This window comes from Epinephelus lanceolatus, chromosome 11 (genome assembly GCF_041903045.1).
Source record: "Epinephelus lanceolatus isolate andai-2023 chromosome 11, ASM4190304v1, whole genome shotgun sequence".
NCBI lineage: Eukaryota > Metazoa > Chordata > Actinopteri > Perciformes > Serranidae > Epinephelus > Epinephelus lanceolatus.
In genome coordinates, this window is record NC_135744.1 from 30,188,356 (window position 1) to 30,204,350 (window position 15,995).

At 41.1% G+C, this 15,995-nt stretch overlaps 1 protein-coding gene across 18 annotated transcripts in view; it reads right to left on the reverse strand.

Moving 5' to 3' along the window:
* The window catches only part of nbeaa (neurobeachin a), a 116,739-nt gene that overhangs the window by 69,253 nt on the left and 31,491 nt on the right, over positions 1-15,995 (reverse strand). For all 18 annotated transcript variants that reach the window (XM_033638098.2, XM_078172495.1, XM_033638048.2 and 15 more), the window contains exons 2-5: positions 11,875-12,106; positions 7,180-7,280; positions 4,078-4,173; positions 3,695-3,816 (exon numbers count right to left, since the gene is read on the reverse strand). In XM_033638098.2, coding sequence (XP_033493989.1) covers positions 3,695-3,816; positions 4,078-4,173; positions 7,180-7,280; positions 11,875-12,106 — 551 coding nt within the window. The remainder of the gene's footprint in view (positions 1-3,694; positions 3,817-4,077; positions 4,174-7,179; positions 7,281-11,874; positions 12,107-15,995) is intronic.

A 15,995-nucleotide genomic window follows, 5' to 3' on the forward strand; every position in this document is an offset into this window, starting at 1 on the left:
GTTTATTCCCCTGATGGTATCCAGAGATATATGGACGCATGTCATCCCTCCTGTAGACAACTGCTTCCCTTGTTTTTTAGCAAAACCTTTCTGTTTCTAAAGAAGTTTGACTCTGTGAGGCGGGGAGGAGAGGTAAGGGGGGGAGGAGAGGTAAGGGGGGGCTGGTTAGCGCCACAGAGTGAAGAGGTGGAGGGAAGAAGCCGAGCAGCGGAGTAAAGGAGTTCAATTAAATAAAAGGTCAGAGCTAATGAAGCTTCATAGTGGCTAACGGCTTGCACTTACAACACTAACGTCGAGGCCAGAGAGGTCCAGAGTTGCACGGCGGCGAGTGGAGGCATCCACCCAGCAGCGCACTCATAATGGAGTGTCTTGACATTTAAAGTTATGTTCTAATTCATTATCTGTTTATCTATTAACTTCCTACCCGTGTCATTCGGTCTGATGAGTTAAATGTTCATCATGAGTGATTCAGTAAAGGAACTCTTGGTGAATTCTGAATAAAAATAATGCTGAATTAATTGCTCAGAAAGAAGCTGCAGTAAAGTTTTAGAATGGTTCAGAAATTTTTTATTTTGTACAAGGTGCATTCAGATATGTGATCACCTCTCTGTCGGAGGCCAAAAGATCTCTGGTTGATTGAACACATTAACACACTCAAGAATAAAAACTCTAATACAACTGGACAAAAATGCCGACCATTATCTGAACAGAGCTTCTCAGATGTGAGGATTTGTTACTTTTCTTATTTCATAGCCTTGTAAAATTTGATAGGCTAGACAAGGGGTCGGCAACCTCTACTATCAAAAGAGCCATTTTTGGCCAAAAAAGAAAAAAAAAAATTGAGTGGAGCCACAAAACATATTTGAGCCTCATAATAAAGGTATAGCAGCGTTTTAAATTGAATTTAGCCCATCAGAATTACTAACAGATCTAAATGAGCATTCATTAATTTGTTTTAGCACAAGGTGGCAACTCTGCAGTGGGCTATTTTTGATTCTTTAGTACTTTAACTTTGCAGCGTTGCCAATGAAAGCAAACAAATTTGTCCTCGCACTATTCAATTCGCTATTTTTCCGTGATACTTTTCCCTTTTTGGATTTGGCACAGCTAACCCAGCTAGGAGGACCCAAGACTATTGTAGCCATCGCTGATATTTTTAGGGGAAATGGCACTAGGCCCAACGTATGACGCACATTTCAGTTGACGAAATGTTAAAACGTTTTTTTAAATCGGTGCATAGGCTATGCATTTTACAGTTGAAGAATATAACAATCACTTTAGGCCTACAACAATAGATATAAATTAAAATGTTAACAAAAATAACGGTTGTTCATTCCATATAATTTACTATCAAAGCCACACGCAGCTACTGGAAAGGGGCTAAGAGCTGCAGGTTGCCTACCCCTGGGTTAGACTATAAATTGTTTGATAAGAATAATTAATTAATGGATGACACAAGTTACAAATTTTGCTGCTTGCTCCTGTAACCTCTGCTTTAGTCCTACCATCCGGCTGAGCTTTGAAATTCTGACATATCGTGAAAACCAACACCTGACATCTACTGTGCACGTTCATGCTTCTAAAAGAAACAAAATTTTCTGTCATATATATAATGTCACAATGTCAGATGTTTATATTAAACGTGGTCAAAGTAAACATGTTTTTTCTGTTTTGGCTCCAAGCTGACATGCGTTCATGACAGATTTCTTCATGGTCATCTTCCAGGTATGCTACTTTAATTATTTACATTACTTAGCCAACACTGCTACATGTAGCTACATGCTAACATCAGGCAAATATCTTGGTTGTCAGTGTTGTTAATTTCTCCCTGATTTCAAATCCTAATCATGTCAGAACATGTCCAGTTGTGTAAAAAAGCTTTTACTGGTCATTTTTTATGGTAGAAAGCACCGGCATACACAGTCATTTCCTTCACGCATCACAGAAACATGTCATCTTGTTGCGTATGTTGTTAATTTCTTCCCGATTTCGGATCATATTCCTGCTGGAACATGTTCAGTTGTGACCTCATACGTTGAGAAGCTTTTATTGCTGATTTGTCACGGCAGAAAGTGCTGCTATACTCCGTTACAGTCATTCACCAGCTGCAATGATGGAGCAGAGATGCCAAGATACGGAAGAAACGCTGATCAGTTGGAGCAGATTGGGCTTTTTTGGGGAGGGGTTTAAAGAGATACGCGCTACTGTTGGTGCGGTCTGCTTGCGGCTCAAGTCCCGGGACCCCTTTGCCACACACACGCAAGAACTGCTCTGTCCAACACCATCTGATACCTCCAAGGCTGCCTGGGTCGAGGCAAGATGGAGGCACTGATGTTCCTGCCCTGAAAGCAAAGGACAACCCTCAACCGCTTGAGGACAGGCATAGGATGCTTTGGAGCAGCGATGCAGAAATGGACTCTTGAGGACAGTGCCCACTGCGAATGTGGGGATCCACTACAAACTGTGGAACACATAATAACCAGCTGCCCCAAACACCGGCCTCCGAATGGCAACTATGGTCTAATTGACCTAGACGATGAAACACTGGACTGGCTTGCCTCAACTGAGCTGAAGGTCTAAGGACATACGCCAGAAGAAGAAGAAGAAGGCGCTAGAATGGAGTGTTTCAGACAGGGTGAATAGCAGTGCTCCAGCACAGACAGTATAAAAAACACATAAACACGTTCTAGTAGAAACCCAAAGTACATGTATGAACCTGAGAAAGAATGTAACAAGTCCCCTTTAAACATCCTAGAATCCATCAGAGGCTCAAACATTGGTTTCCTGTCTCTAAGTATTATTCGGAGATTATTCGGCCTGCAGTCCACTGAGTGCTTTCTCATACTGTGATTAAGTGCAGCGCACTCATCCTCAACCTGCGTCATTTATGTTCACTTCACTTAGTTTCATCTTACTTTAACCAAAATGCCTTTTGACACCCAGCGGGAACAGGCCTGAGCTTGTTTTATTCAGCTGTGTGCTTTTCTTTGCTCGGATCAATAGTGATGGCAGAAGCAAGAGAGACAGTTTGTGCGGTCAACAAGAGGTAGACTTCTTACACAACAAGTAAAATTTCTTGAGCAGTGCGGCATTGAGGACTACTGCTGAAGGAGAAACTGGTATTTCTGCATCTTTTTGTCACTGTATGAGTGTTGAAAATGGAGAGTCTACAAAGAATCCCTTCATCTGTGATCCTGAAGGACTCACTCAAAAACCTGATGTTTTTGATTCCTCTGTAACTGCGCTGGCAAAAAATATCAACGTGATGTCATTGGGTCATCAAAGCCGGCAAAGAAATTAAATATTAAAGGCCAATAGAAATACTGTGACAGTGCTGAAGTGTTGAAGAGTGGATTTTTACATCCGCCAAGGAGGAAATATTTCTGGTTGGGTTTGTTAGATTATCAGCACGATTACAGAAAAAGTACTGGCCTGATTTTCATAAAACTTGGTAGAAGGTTAAAGCATGGGCCAAGGAAAAACCCATTAAATTTCGGAGCGGATCCTAATCACAGGGTGCATACACTAATTATTTTTCACTTTCGTTAACATTGCAAGATAGGGCATTTGGCCTTGGCGGAGGTCTGCGCTCTCTGAGCGCCCGTCTAGTCTAAAATGTTTCCAGTCCCAGTTCCCATTACAAGGAGTTTTATGTTCATTGAGTAACAGTCCAGATGAACAGCGTTCTACTTACCAGTAGAGGTACGGTTTGTCTTTATCCACATTGATGTTGTTGAGTGGATCCTGTCTGAACCAAGTGTTGATAGTGAATCCGTTCTGGTAAGGCCATTTGGCAATTGGCGGCAATGCTATGGCCTGAGGGGGAGGATACACACATTAGATCAGCTCTTGCCAATGTTTATAATAATCAATATGCCACTCAGTCAGTCATTACATCCTTTTCACCATTCAACTCCCCGCACTGGCGGAGGAAAGTGCCAATTAAGATGTGCTGACTAAATGCGGCGAGGAATGCCATGGAGGACTCTTTAGAAATTTGGGCGCACAAAGAACAAATTTGGCTAATTCTTGATAATGACGCTCAGGTGTGTGTGTTTGTATACTGATCAGTCTCACCGCCGCACTACGTCCTGGAAAGTTGAAGAAGGTATCAGGACCGTGTCTCTGAGGCATCTGGTTCAGCACTGACAGGAGCTTGATGGCGTGTCTTGGCTGAAAGAGAGGAGAGGAGAGGAGAGGAGAGGAGAGGAGAGGAGAATTGTCATTATTATGTGCAAACTGCCGACTATCAGAGGCACAGAGGGGGGGCTGTGTTAAAAAAAAAAAACATGGTGTGACATCAAATCTGTACCACAACCCCACTGGATCAATACCTCTTCAATCACCCCCGCCATCCCCCGACAACACCTCATCAATACCATGGCAACCCTTAATCGATCTGTCTCTAGAGAGGCCTGCTGGGGGAGGAGAAATTGGAAAAGACTGGGAAACAGGAGCGAGGTGGATGTGGTACGGATAGTTATTAGACAGAGGAGGTAAAGAAAGAGGGCTGCAGGGATGGATGATAGAGTCGCTATGGACCACTGATCAGTGACCAGGGGTTGTTGATAGTGGTTGTCCTGAGGCCTGAGTGGAGGGGAGATGGACGAGAAGGGACCAGGTTGTAATGACTTAGCTAGCAAACACCAGCAGCTGCCAAGGCATCGCGATTACTGTGCACCTCGTGAGCAAGGATGGCAGAGGAGAGGTGTTAGCCTCACAGAACCATCCCAAATGTCCACAGTTTGGTTTTAAAACATCAACTTAACTCAGTGAGTAGAAGCTAGGCTAATCAGCAAACTACAGGGAGCAGTTAAAATGACAACAACAAGTAGCACTGTAAGTGGAATCTGTACAAACAACTCCCGATGCTTAGCTCCTGAATTAGTCTCACTTACAGGTACTCAAAGTAAACGTGGCATTGTAGCTCTAAAAGAAAGCATGAATCAGCACAGCTATGGCCTGCAGTATTTCTCCATACGTTCTTTTGGATAATTTAGGAGGAACTGTGCAACTCACAGGGTAAAACTAGGTGTTTTCACGTTGACAGCCTGAAGCAGTCAGGTGTAAAAATGTCTCTGCACACTAAATTTGTATATGGTTTTTAAAATCATAAAGGGACTGAAATGAGCGCCTGCCAAGCACCAAATGCAGGTAGATTTTATGTTTGGCTAGTAAATGATGGGTAAACTTTTGTACCAAAATAGTCATGTAATAAAAACAATGCTGCATCTCTGCTGCATTTTGGTGTCATTTAGGGGTGCACTGCTCTGCTGTTCGTTTGCTGTCGGAGTTTCACAGACACACACACACACCACAGATGTGTTTTACGTACATCTAAATAGTGTCGCAAGCTGACTGTCTTGAGTGCACCTTGTTTTGTGGCACTGTTAACCATACAGGTACTCAGCTGATCTGCTAAAATATCACTTGTCTCTGGTCTGCTGCTAGCTTTAGTTAGGCTCATGTGTAGCTGATGGGTATAAGTTGCACCCATGCTTATGACAGCAACAAAACAGTAAAAACACAAAGGCTCTTTAGTCTGAACCAAGATGGCAAACTCTTTATTTCCTCCCACATTTGCAAGGGCAGCGCATAACAGCTTAACTCCTTCCCTTACCCTCTTACCTTTCACAATAAAAGGAGAGTTTTACCTGCCGAGCTGTGGAATCATACTGATCGTTTGCAGGTGACTATTTCAGAATTTAGTGGTCAAGTTTGATACACTGGTAGCAATACTAGAATCAAACATTAAAAAAAAGACCACCAATTTCTGCTGTCTAAGTGATTCTGATGAGCAGCTGTCAGCATGTCTAAGATAGGGACACACACACGCAAAAAACGCAGTAAACCAAACTTGGTGACACAATGCGAGGTCGTATTTATTTTCAAATGTGGCTTGATGTGCAAAGGCATTAAGAGGGGTTCACCTTGATGTTAAAGTGAAGCAGGAAACTTATTAAACTTTCTAATAACCTGCAAAGTAATGCAGGTCTGTGTCCACTAACAGTAACCACAACCAACGAAAATACCTATTTGGAAGCACACAATGAGAAAAGTTTCTGAGCCGGCTGTGCGAAGGTAGAGGAAGTCAGAGATGAGGAAATGTTGTGGCCGATTGGGATCTCCATTCGCTTGGTGAAAAAGTCTAACAAAGGAGAAGAAGCAGAAATGAGCCCCTGAGCGATGCATTTACTCCTGTGGGTCTGCTTGGTGGGCAGGAATAGAAGATGGGGAATATATGTATATAGAGTGTAAGTATATGGCAAAAATGTCAACCTCCCCACAAGAACTCACCTGGAGAAAAATAATAGTGAATTCAGAGTGTCTCACCTTCACAGCTGATTAGGCTGTCGCTGTTTGTTTTTTTAACCATCACTTGAATAAAAATAACACGCTCAAACCTCTGTTGCATTAATAATGTTGATTACAAGAGGTAAAAGAAAATTGTAAACGTGAGCTAAATTGCCCTTGTCTTGACATACACTTGCAAATCAATCCAAACACAAACACACACACACACACACCCATCCTCTATTATTCTAGTCTATTAGCACAACCATCCCATTAAGTGTCATCCAGACTAATGACTTACAAACAAGCTTGTGCTATATAATTAATCTAGTCTAGAATAAATATAGCCTCCACAGCTATTAATTGTGGAATAATAGCATATCAAGAAAAGTGAAATGTCTCATTTTTTGCGGCAATAATCAATGTGTAACTTTTAATTTTCAAACCAATAAAAGATTAAACATATACCCAATTAAAAATGACACAGTAATCATCAATTTAGGCATTTTTCCACTGAAAATCCAACTGAGAAATATGGCATTGTGTTTTTAGAGAAAATCAAAATGGCTACTGAATCCAATGATGGATAGCAGTTCTGGGTAAGTTGTAAAAGTCAAGACAGACAAGCAACATCAGAAAGTCTTTACTGAGCTGAAGCTTCGCCACCTGGAGTGGTAGTTAGAGTAGCATAAGTTTATAAAGCAATGTATAATAATGATGCTATTTTTTAACAATTTCACAACGTTAATGTTTGTTTACCAGCACCTGCAAAGCACCAGTAGATATAACTATGTCTTCTGGGCAAAAATATTACTGTGGTGAAAACAATAACAACACCCACTCGTACACACACACAAAAACTCTTTTAAGTGTCCACCAACTCACCCAGATGCCGTTGTCTCCCCTCAGCATACTGAAAAGCAGCTTCAGCTCCTTGACTGTGATGCTGTAACTGGCCATGACTCCCAGCATGTCCACCAGGAGGTCTGAGGAAACACAGACAGACGCTGATAGTGAGTGCGAGAGAGAACATACAACTATATTATGTGGGTGTGCGTGTGTGTGTGTGTGTGAGTCTGACACCTCCCTGATAAAATAAGGTAAGGTCATTAATAAGACACAGTTTGTATACTGCAAGTGTTGAGCATTAATCAGCGCAGTCAAACTTCAAGTGTCTTCCAAGAAGTCTGCGCTGCACACAGCATTACTTATTACCTTGAATATTGACGCCACAATGTAAATTCTTGTTGTATCTGTATATATTGATCTGAAGACATCAGGTAATATGAGGCCAAACACACCAAGCCAGTGCTAAGTGCTCTCAGCTACAAGGTAAACAAACAAAGAGCCATGTAACACTTAAGCTGTCACCAACACCTGTGATAAACTCACATATTGTGTACAAGGAGCTTGTTAATGAATGTGGATTTATTATGATAGCCTGTGCCAATTAACTCCCAGATATTAATGTTTTTAAAGATGGTATCATGGTGGTATTAGACCAACTCAGACTCAACATTGTGTGTCTAATTTAGGTCCAGGACTGCTGAATTGTTCGAGTTGCCGAGAGGCCGAAGACGGATACCATTCTCAATGTGCCTCATTTACTAACATGTGAATAGAAATGTTCTTACTATGTGCACAAAATTCACACTGGCCAGTTGTGTTCTGGGAATTAGGATCAGTCTGAATTGACAGACACGTGCATTTACAATCAGCGTACTGCCACAACCCAATTTCTCTATATAAGGAAATAAGTTTGCCTGGAGGTGAATCTTCGAGAGAGCGGTAAAGTTGTTTCCGTGTTCGAGGCCAGATATGCCGCCTTAGCTCCTGCCTGGAGCTGAATCAGAATCTCATACATGCTTAATGCTTTACATATGTGCAATGTCATGGCACTAGGAATTGATGGGAGGAGCTGAACACTGAAGACCAAGAAAATAAAAACAATGAAAACTAAAACTGTTACATATCAGTATGGAAGTTCTCATATACTCCATTGTGAGAAAGGACTGTTTATTTACTGATATTTAGTTATGACAATAATTGATGATGATGTGAGGGAATCGATTTCATAGTTATTTCATACATTTGGCCAATGCATTAGTAGATTGACTGTTTTAAATATTGTTGTCTATTAAAGCAGTTGCGGTTTCAATATGCTATGCATTTAGTTAACAGGTGTGTGTTTACATTTTCTTAGACAGCTGGGCATTCATTTATGTGTACGCATGGTACAGAGAGTACCAGAGTACAAACGAATTCAGGTAAGAAAATACAGAGGTGCTCAAAATGTTCATACACACTGTTTGTGAGCGAGGCCAAATGATTACTGGTGTATGTAAAAAAAAAAAAAAACAAAATTATGTCATTTTCATTTGCAATTTCTTTCAGTGTGGTTTTCGTCTTGTAGGGCTACACCAATATATCATGTGACCTCTGCCACATGACCCCTACATGACTTCTTAAATTGCACACCTGTTTCCAATACATTTCACACCCTGATGATGATGGTTTATCCATGTATTAATAAAAGATTTTTAACTACAGTCAGAGTGCCTTCTCATTGTTGCGAAGGTATTTGATCATAAATATGGTGATATTTCATTTTGTCAATATCAGCCTTAGTTTTACAATGGTTTGCTTATGTCAACTTCAGTTCATGAGGAAAGTTTGCCTTTTTTGGATTCCTCGTTTACCATAAGACGTGCAAAAAAGTAAGTTGTCTTCTTAAATGCAGTGTAACACAGGGTGAGTAATTGATAAACAAATGATCATTTGGGGGGTGAAGTATTTAAGAGTGGTGTCAATCGTCTCATCTAATTCTAATTAGTGCATTTCCCATCATGTCAAACTCGTCCTTTAATTTGCTCACATTTTAACAGACGAGATGTCTTGTCATAAAACTGACAATAAAAATATTCCAAAATATTTCTCTCTGAACATTCAGGAGAATAATTAAACGCTTAATGTGTTTAAAGACATTTGTTTAGTCAAAGTGACCTTCGGGCCTCATTGACTTTCACTTCACACAGTCACAACAGATTGGTGTGGATACAGCAGAGGTACAACACTGCCCTCTCAGAGTGAGGCAATCTGCTTACAAAGGCTCTTCTTTCCCATTAGGTCTGCTAGATATGAATAGAGTCTTCCCATAATATTTCATTAGCCAGAGCCCAGCGATAGGGAATAAAGCAGAAGGCTCGCTCACTGAGGTGCTTGGTATGAGAGGAAAACGCAATACACAATGTCCTAGATTCAAAACCCCTAAGCTCTGTTTTTGGTACGATCAATCCATGTAGGTCATTTTAAATAGTGTTAGAATCATGGTTCAGAAAGGGAGACTGTGAGAATTGGCATTAAATTGATTTAAGCGGCGTATGCTCTGCTGTGCTGAGCAGTAATAAGTCATAGAAGTTATAAAGCACATTATCCTGCGGCGGTAGGTAGGACAGAGAGGACACAGAGGGGGAGGGAAGGAGAGGACACGCACTCTGAGGCATCATTAAGGGGAAGTCAAGGTCGATATGATCATGTAAAGAGACGGCTGTGTATGTGCTGTTTTGCAATCGAGCCCTGCGTACAAATCGCAGCATACACAGAAACATACTGGGGTCATTACTCTGCTTCTGCTGCACCAGCGGGTTGTTACGAATGTCTGACTACGGGGCAAACACACACACATACACATGAAATCTGTTATGAAGAAAATAATCGGAAGTGAGTTAAAGAAATCTTCAGCTATTGGCTCTGAGCTTTAAGAAAAAAATACAATGTAAAAGTTTTTCGTATTCACAAGGATAAATGGACCAAAGATTATTCCACCATTTTGCAAGTTCAATTATCCCACACTATACAAGAAACAGACACTTATCTCTCCACGAGAAGCATCTCAATCTTCAGCTTCAGTCTCAAGACATGCAGAGTTTTCAAACCTGGCATGTGTCTCTCACTTGCTCCTCTCTATGGTATTGCAGTTGTTTTTCCACCTACACACACAACCCACGGCTGAATGCAGGAGTTAATGCTCTTTGTGTGATATTGAAAAGCACTTGTGGGAAAATTACTACCTGTGTGAAATCACTATGCAGGCCAGGCATGTTGAGGACGACGAGTTAAATAACAAACCTTTACAACGACAGTCTTTGTACTCATTTAACATCATACAAACATTTCACAGTGCTTTTGAGAGTGTAAAAGTGCGACTTTCTTTACTTTACATGTAATAATTTTGCACTTATGGCCCACTTGTCATGACTTCAACATTGGAGATTGAAGTTATTCTGTAAACTTCAATTAAAAGCCCAGTCCTTTTTACTGGCCTGGTGTGGCTACACATTTTGACAGACAAAGGCCTGTCTCAATTAGACGCCTGGTCTGGTTGCCAAGCAGTTCATTTCTTTATAGAAGTTCTTCAGGTCTATAAAACCGGGTTGTTAGCTACCTCAAATTATGTGTCCATTCCTCGATTACCCTGAAAGTTATTCATATTGTTTTAACAGGATAAATTGGTGTTGTGTCGGTATGCCGGGTGCCGAAATCCTCAAGTGCTATAACTCTCTGTCTCTGTGATGCTGTGTCTGTCGGAGCAAGATCAAATGAGTGATTCATAATTGCGCAATTTTCAAACAAGTAATATTAATACTGCTTTAAATAAACAATTTGAATGTATTTCCTGATCTTTGCGGAACAACAGTTTTGTGTGAGAGGAATTAAAGGCCTGTCCAAAAAAGACGCCTGGTGATTTCAGTGATTTAAGCAAATAATAGCAGTATTTCTGATCCAATAATGTATTAAAGTACTGCACAAAATAATATTATATGACTACTTAATTAGCATTATAGTGAAAGTTAAGATATATCAAGATCAACAAAGCTATCTATAAACGTGTGTTTGTCTTACACCTGGGCAGTAATCGACTGAACACCGCAAACAGTAACAATATTCGCCTTATTGACTGCCTTTGGCCTATGGCAAAAAAAGCTGACATTTACTAGTGGCAGTGGCCAGTGTTTTTCTGTTGTGTCAAATTAATTTTGTGCGGGCTGAAAAACAGAGCTCCAGATGAACATCTTCCTGGAAGCAATAGAAAACATGTTTGGGAATACCAGAGATCTGCCCTGGGATGTCATTGGGACAAAAGGACGCAGTAAAATTACTATTGATGTGTTAGGACACGCACCTTATTATTTTTAAGATAGATAGATAGATAAATAGATACTTGAATTAATACAGTTGTTTAAAGGACAAATTTGTTGATATTTTCACAGCAATATAAAATATATTTTAGAGATTTCTTTGTTTCCATCACACAAAAGGGGTATCATTCTCATTCTTTTCTTAAATTGATTGATTGTTAATGAAATGTCAGAAAATAATGAAACATGCCCGGTATAACTTCCCAGAGCTCAAAATGATGTCTTCAGCTGGTATGTGTTATTTGACCGACGGTCCAATGATCCAAAGCTATTCATTTTATTATCATGTAAAACAAAGAAAAGCAACAAATTCTCTTGTTTAAGAAACATGAAACCAGCAAACTCTTGTGTCTTTATGCATTTAAATGTACGGTTGCTTTACCTGCGATCATGTCGTCCACAGTGCTCATCTTGAGCAGCACCTGCTGGATGAGGCCAACCTCGGTGCTGGTCTGCAGGTTGCGCACGCTCTTGCGGAGGATGGCGGTAAACATGCTCCAGATCTCAGCCTGGCACGTCACCTCGCAGTGGGACAACAACTCCACCATGCAGCCGATGCTCTCCGCCTCCTGGATGATAAAGTTCATCTCCAGGTCAAACTCGCCGCCCACCAGCTGTAGCGAAGGTGAGGGAGAGGAAGGAAGGGGGAAGAGGACAGGAAGGGGAGGAGAGACATGGTTTGGGATGGAGGAAATGGCAGGGAACCAATGTGAAGGAAGGTGAATGGTGGAAGTGTTAGGATGGAGGGAAGGAAGAAGAAGGGGGAGGGTGATGAAGCAAGTGGGAGGAGAGAGGGAACAAAAAGAGAGAATGATTTAGTGAAGCATTTAACCTTTTGTCTGTAGGAGAGGTAAGCCTGGCGTCTGATGGATGCTGATTGTGGTTAGCAAAGCATTTCTTCTGCCGGGGGCCGCACATACTGCAACAAATAAATGTCCTTCATCTGTGCACACTCACACGTACACACGTACACACACACTCACAACATCTCCTCTTCTGCTCTCTCCCTCTAATGTGAGGAGGAGCGCAGCACTCTCCACTGTGAACTACAATCACTCTCAAAATACAGCAGGCATAAAAATGGCCCCCTCTGCTGCCACGGATACACACATAACCACGCAAGTACACACACATGCACACACAGACACTGATGAACGCACATTTCAGTCTCTGTCCTCTCAGATAGCATTAGTCAGAGGACATCATACTTTTAAAAATCGAGTGTGAATGTCCTGTCTTTTAATGGCTGGTGGTGCACTGTAATTACATGTGAAAGTACAGCCTTCATATCACTGTGCCTCACATACACACACACACACAATTGCACACTTGTGTACCACATGAACGCAAGCATACCCACGCAGTTCATCCTCAGCATACTACACTATCCAGGAAATAGTAGCCATGGCAACCAACAAGCTAAGAGAACACCATTGAGGTTATTAAATCAGATGGAACAGAAACTTGCAATAGGTTTTGAGAGGCAACCAGACGAGAGAATGCGAGCAGGAATGAAGACGCTGAACCGGACTGTGACTATGGTCTTTGCACAGGTGGAGAGAATGAAAGTAATAGATAAGTCAAGTACAGTCAGCGAGTTTCACAATGAGATGTAAAAGAGAGAGTAGTCCCCTGTTGTCTGAAGAGAATGAGTAGTGCTGTGTTCAGTGAATTACAGGACCAGGGTCAATTTGTACCTGGTCAAAAAACCTTCAAACAAAAAAATATTCTAACCAGGAATTAATTTAATATTATTTGTCTCTGTGCACTCTAAGTTAATTGTATCCTAATGATTTTCTTCCCCTAATTTGTTGCATAAAAGTGAAACACATTGCTAGCTCCAACATCAACAACTGACCCATCTCTTCTTCTGCAACGATTCTCCAATTGGAGAATTAGCACCATCAGCTGTTTATCTCAATGTGCTCAACTCACAGAACATTAGTGGATGGAAATGTACATTTGTGGGATGGCCTTTAGCTCAGTAAGTAGAGTGTTTTCGCCCCATGTAGGTAAGAATAGGGCAAAAAAAAAAAAAAAGAAATATACATTTGTTCCTATTTTTTGCAGATTATTTAAAATTTTTGTAAAAATGTGTGCTACATTAGGATGGAAGCCTGTCTATGGTCTTGCATCTCATTGTACATACTGCAATACTACGTATTACAATACAGTAATTGTTCTGTTAAATCAATTAAGAAATGGTTTAAAGGTTCAGTGAGAAGGATTTAGGGGGATATACTGGCATAAATTGAATATAACATGTTAGTATTTAGTGTATAATCACCTGAAAATAGAATAGAATCACTGCGTTATCATTACATTAGAATGAGCCATTAATTATCTCTACATAGGGAGCAGGTCCTCGTCCATAGAGTCTGCCATGTTGCATCACCATGTTTCTACAGTAGCCAAGAACAGCAAAAACAAAGACTGGCTCAAAACAGAGCCATTTGCCTTTTTCATATCGGTCACCATAGTTAGCTGCCCCTCTACGATGAGCAGCTTCAAAAGAACACTGATCCTTTTAACACGAAACTGCTTTATTCAGTGTTTTTATTGTGTTAAATGAGCAGGTCTGTTTGTTTTGGAGAGGAAAATTCGTCTCCTAAAAACCCCCCGAATGTCTGGTTTAGAAGAGAACCCACATTAAGTTATCAGAGAAGAAAGGTGAGTTCACATTAGCAGGTGCTGAGGTTTGCAGCCCGTTTCCGACAAGCAGGACAGTACAGGAAAAAATGCAAAACTGCTTCATTCAGTGTTTTTACCCATTGTAATCACCGGGTCTGTTTTGGAGAGGAAGAGACCTCTGCGAATAATTCAGCTCCCGGTTAAAACCTCTTGAATGATGAACACTGAAGGAATTACAACCAGGAGAAATTTGAGCTAGCTGCAATCTGCAATCCTCACCACTAGATGTCACTAAATCCCCCTAAATATTGCACACTGCTCCTTTAAAAAAAAAACATACTGAACTTCATCACATTTGAATATTTTCTTCTTGTAACTACCATACAAATGACAAAATAGAAATAAAAAAAAAAGCCACCTCACATGGGACAACACTTGAGTTGAAAACTAAAGACTCACAACAGTAAAACTAAAATTTTCTCAAAATGGAAGCTTTAAGGTTCCTGACCAGGGTTGGAAATTAGCACGAGCCACCAGCCAAATGCTCGTAAAATATGCAAGTGGCTTCATTTATCAGCCAAAAATCACAATATTAATCTATTATGTGGCTGGTAGATTCACAATGGCAGGGGGACAAAAAAGTTCATTTCCAACCCTGTTCCTAACAACAATAATTTGAAGTGTTTCAGGTTTCTGTATTTACACCTTTATTCTCCTTCTCCACATCTGCCCAAATCACATTTGTTTGTAAGACGGTCGCTTGATAAACGAGATCCCAAGATCATGCGAGAATACAGCCCTAATGTGCTCCATAGTCTGCCCCGAATAGCTCCCACGGGAGAAATGGTCTTGCTAAATCTCCACCCCTGTATACAATTCTACCACACGGTATATATTGTCATATCACCAAACCCATGTTTTTGCAGATGTTGGATTGAACTGAAATAAAACCCAAACCCTGATGCATGCTGGAGTACCTTGCAAGAAAACAAGGAAAAGGTGGCAAAGGAAGCTTCTTCCATTTGGCCATATATAATACTGACATAAAATGAAACATTAGCCGCAGCAATCATTAGCGACACCAGCATTCATTACATGTTGGCCAATCGACACACTTGGTCTCAGGCCCAGTGAGATCTTTGAGGGTTAGGCCTTGTAAGCTGCGGCCCTTTTCTTACGTAAAGTTTCATTAATGTCACCTTGTGATTAATCAGGTTTTAGACTTCTTCCACTCAAGTGTAAAATCTCCATATTCTTCTACCTGCTCCTGATCCCTCCCATCTCTTCGGACAGACCAACTGGCTCACGTTTCTCACTCTCATTCTGTCCCTTTCGCTTCCCTCTTTCTCTCTCTCAGTGAAGTGAATTGATCCAGTGCACTCTGCCAACGCACTAGCACAGATTAGAGAGGACCTCTGAACAAGGCATGAAATAAAAGAGGGAAGAATTAATTCATCCCACATCGAATTTTCCCCTCTCCTCTGAGGTTCCCAATTATAGAGCACGCTGGGGACTACTGCATCCTACAACATCTATATAACCTGCCAGTCTGAAGGTGCTCGATACACCACGCAACCGAGGCTTAAGGGGAGACAGCTAGGGTAGTCTTTGTAGAAACTTGCTCGCAGATACGCAACAACTTCAACTCGGAAACACACATCCCCTGGGCATACCTACACATGTACAGCACAAGTATAATCTCTCTATGCTCATGCTTACCACGCGTGTACAGAACACAGTAAGATGAGAGGGGTGATGCAACCAACGGCAACAAATTGGGTCTCGTGACCAACAATACAGAGGAAAAGGAGGGCGACAAGCGCAGGAGAGACGGGGGGGAGGAAAAGAAAGAAGTGTCCAGATAATTATTAT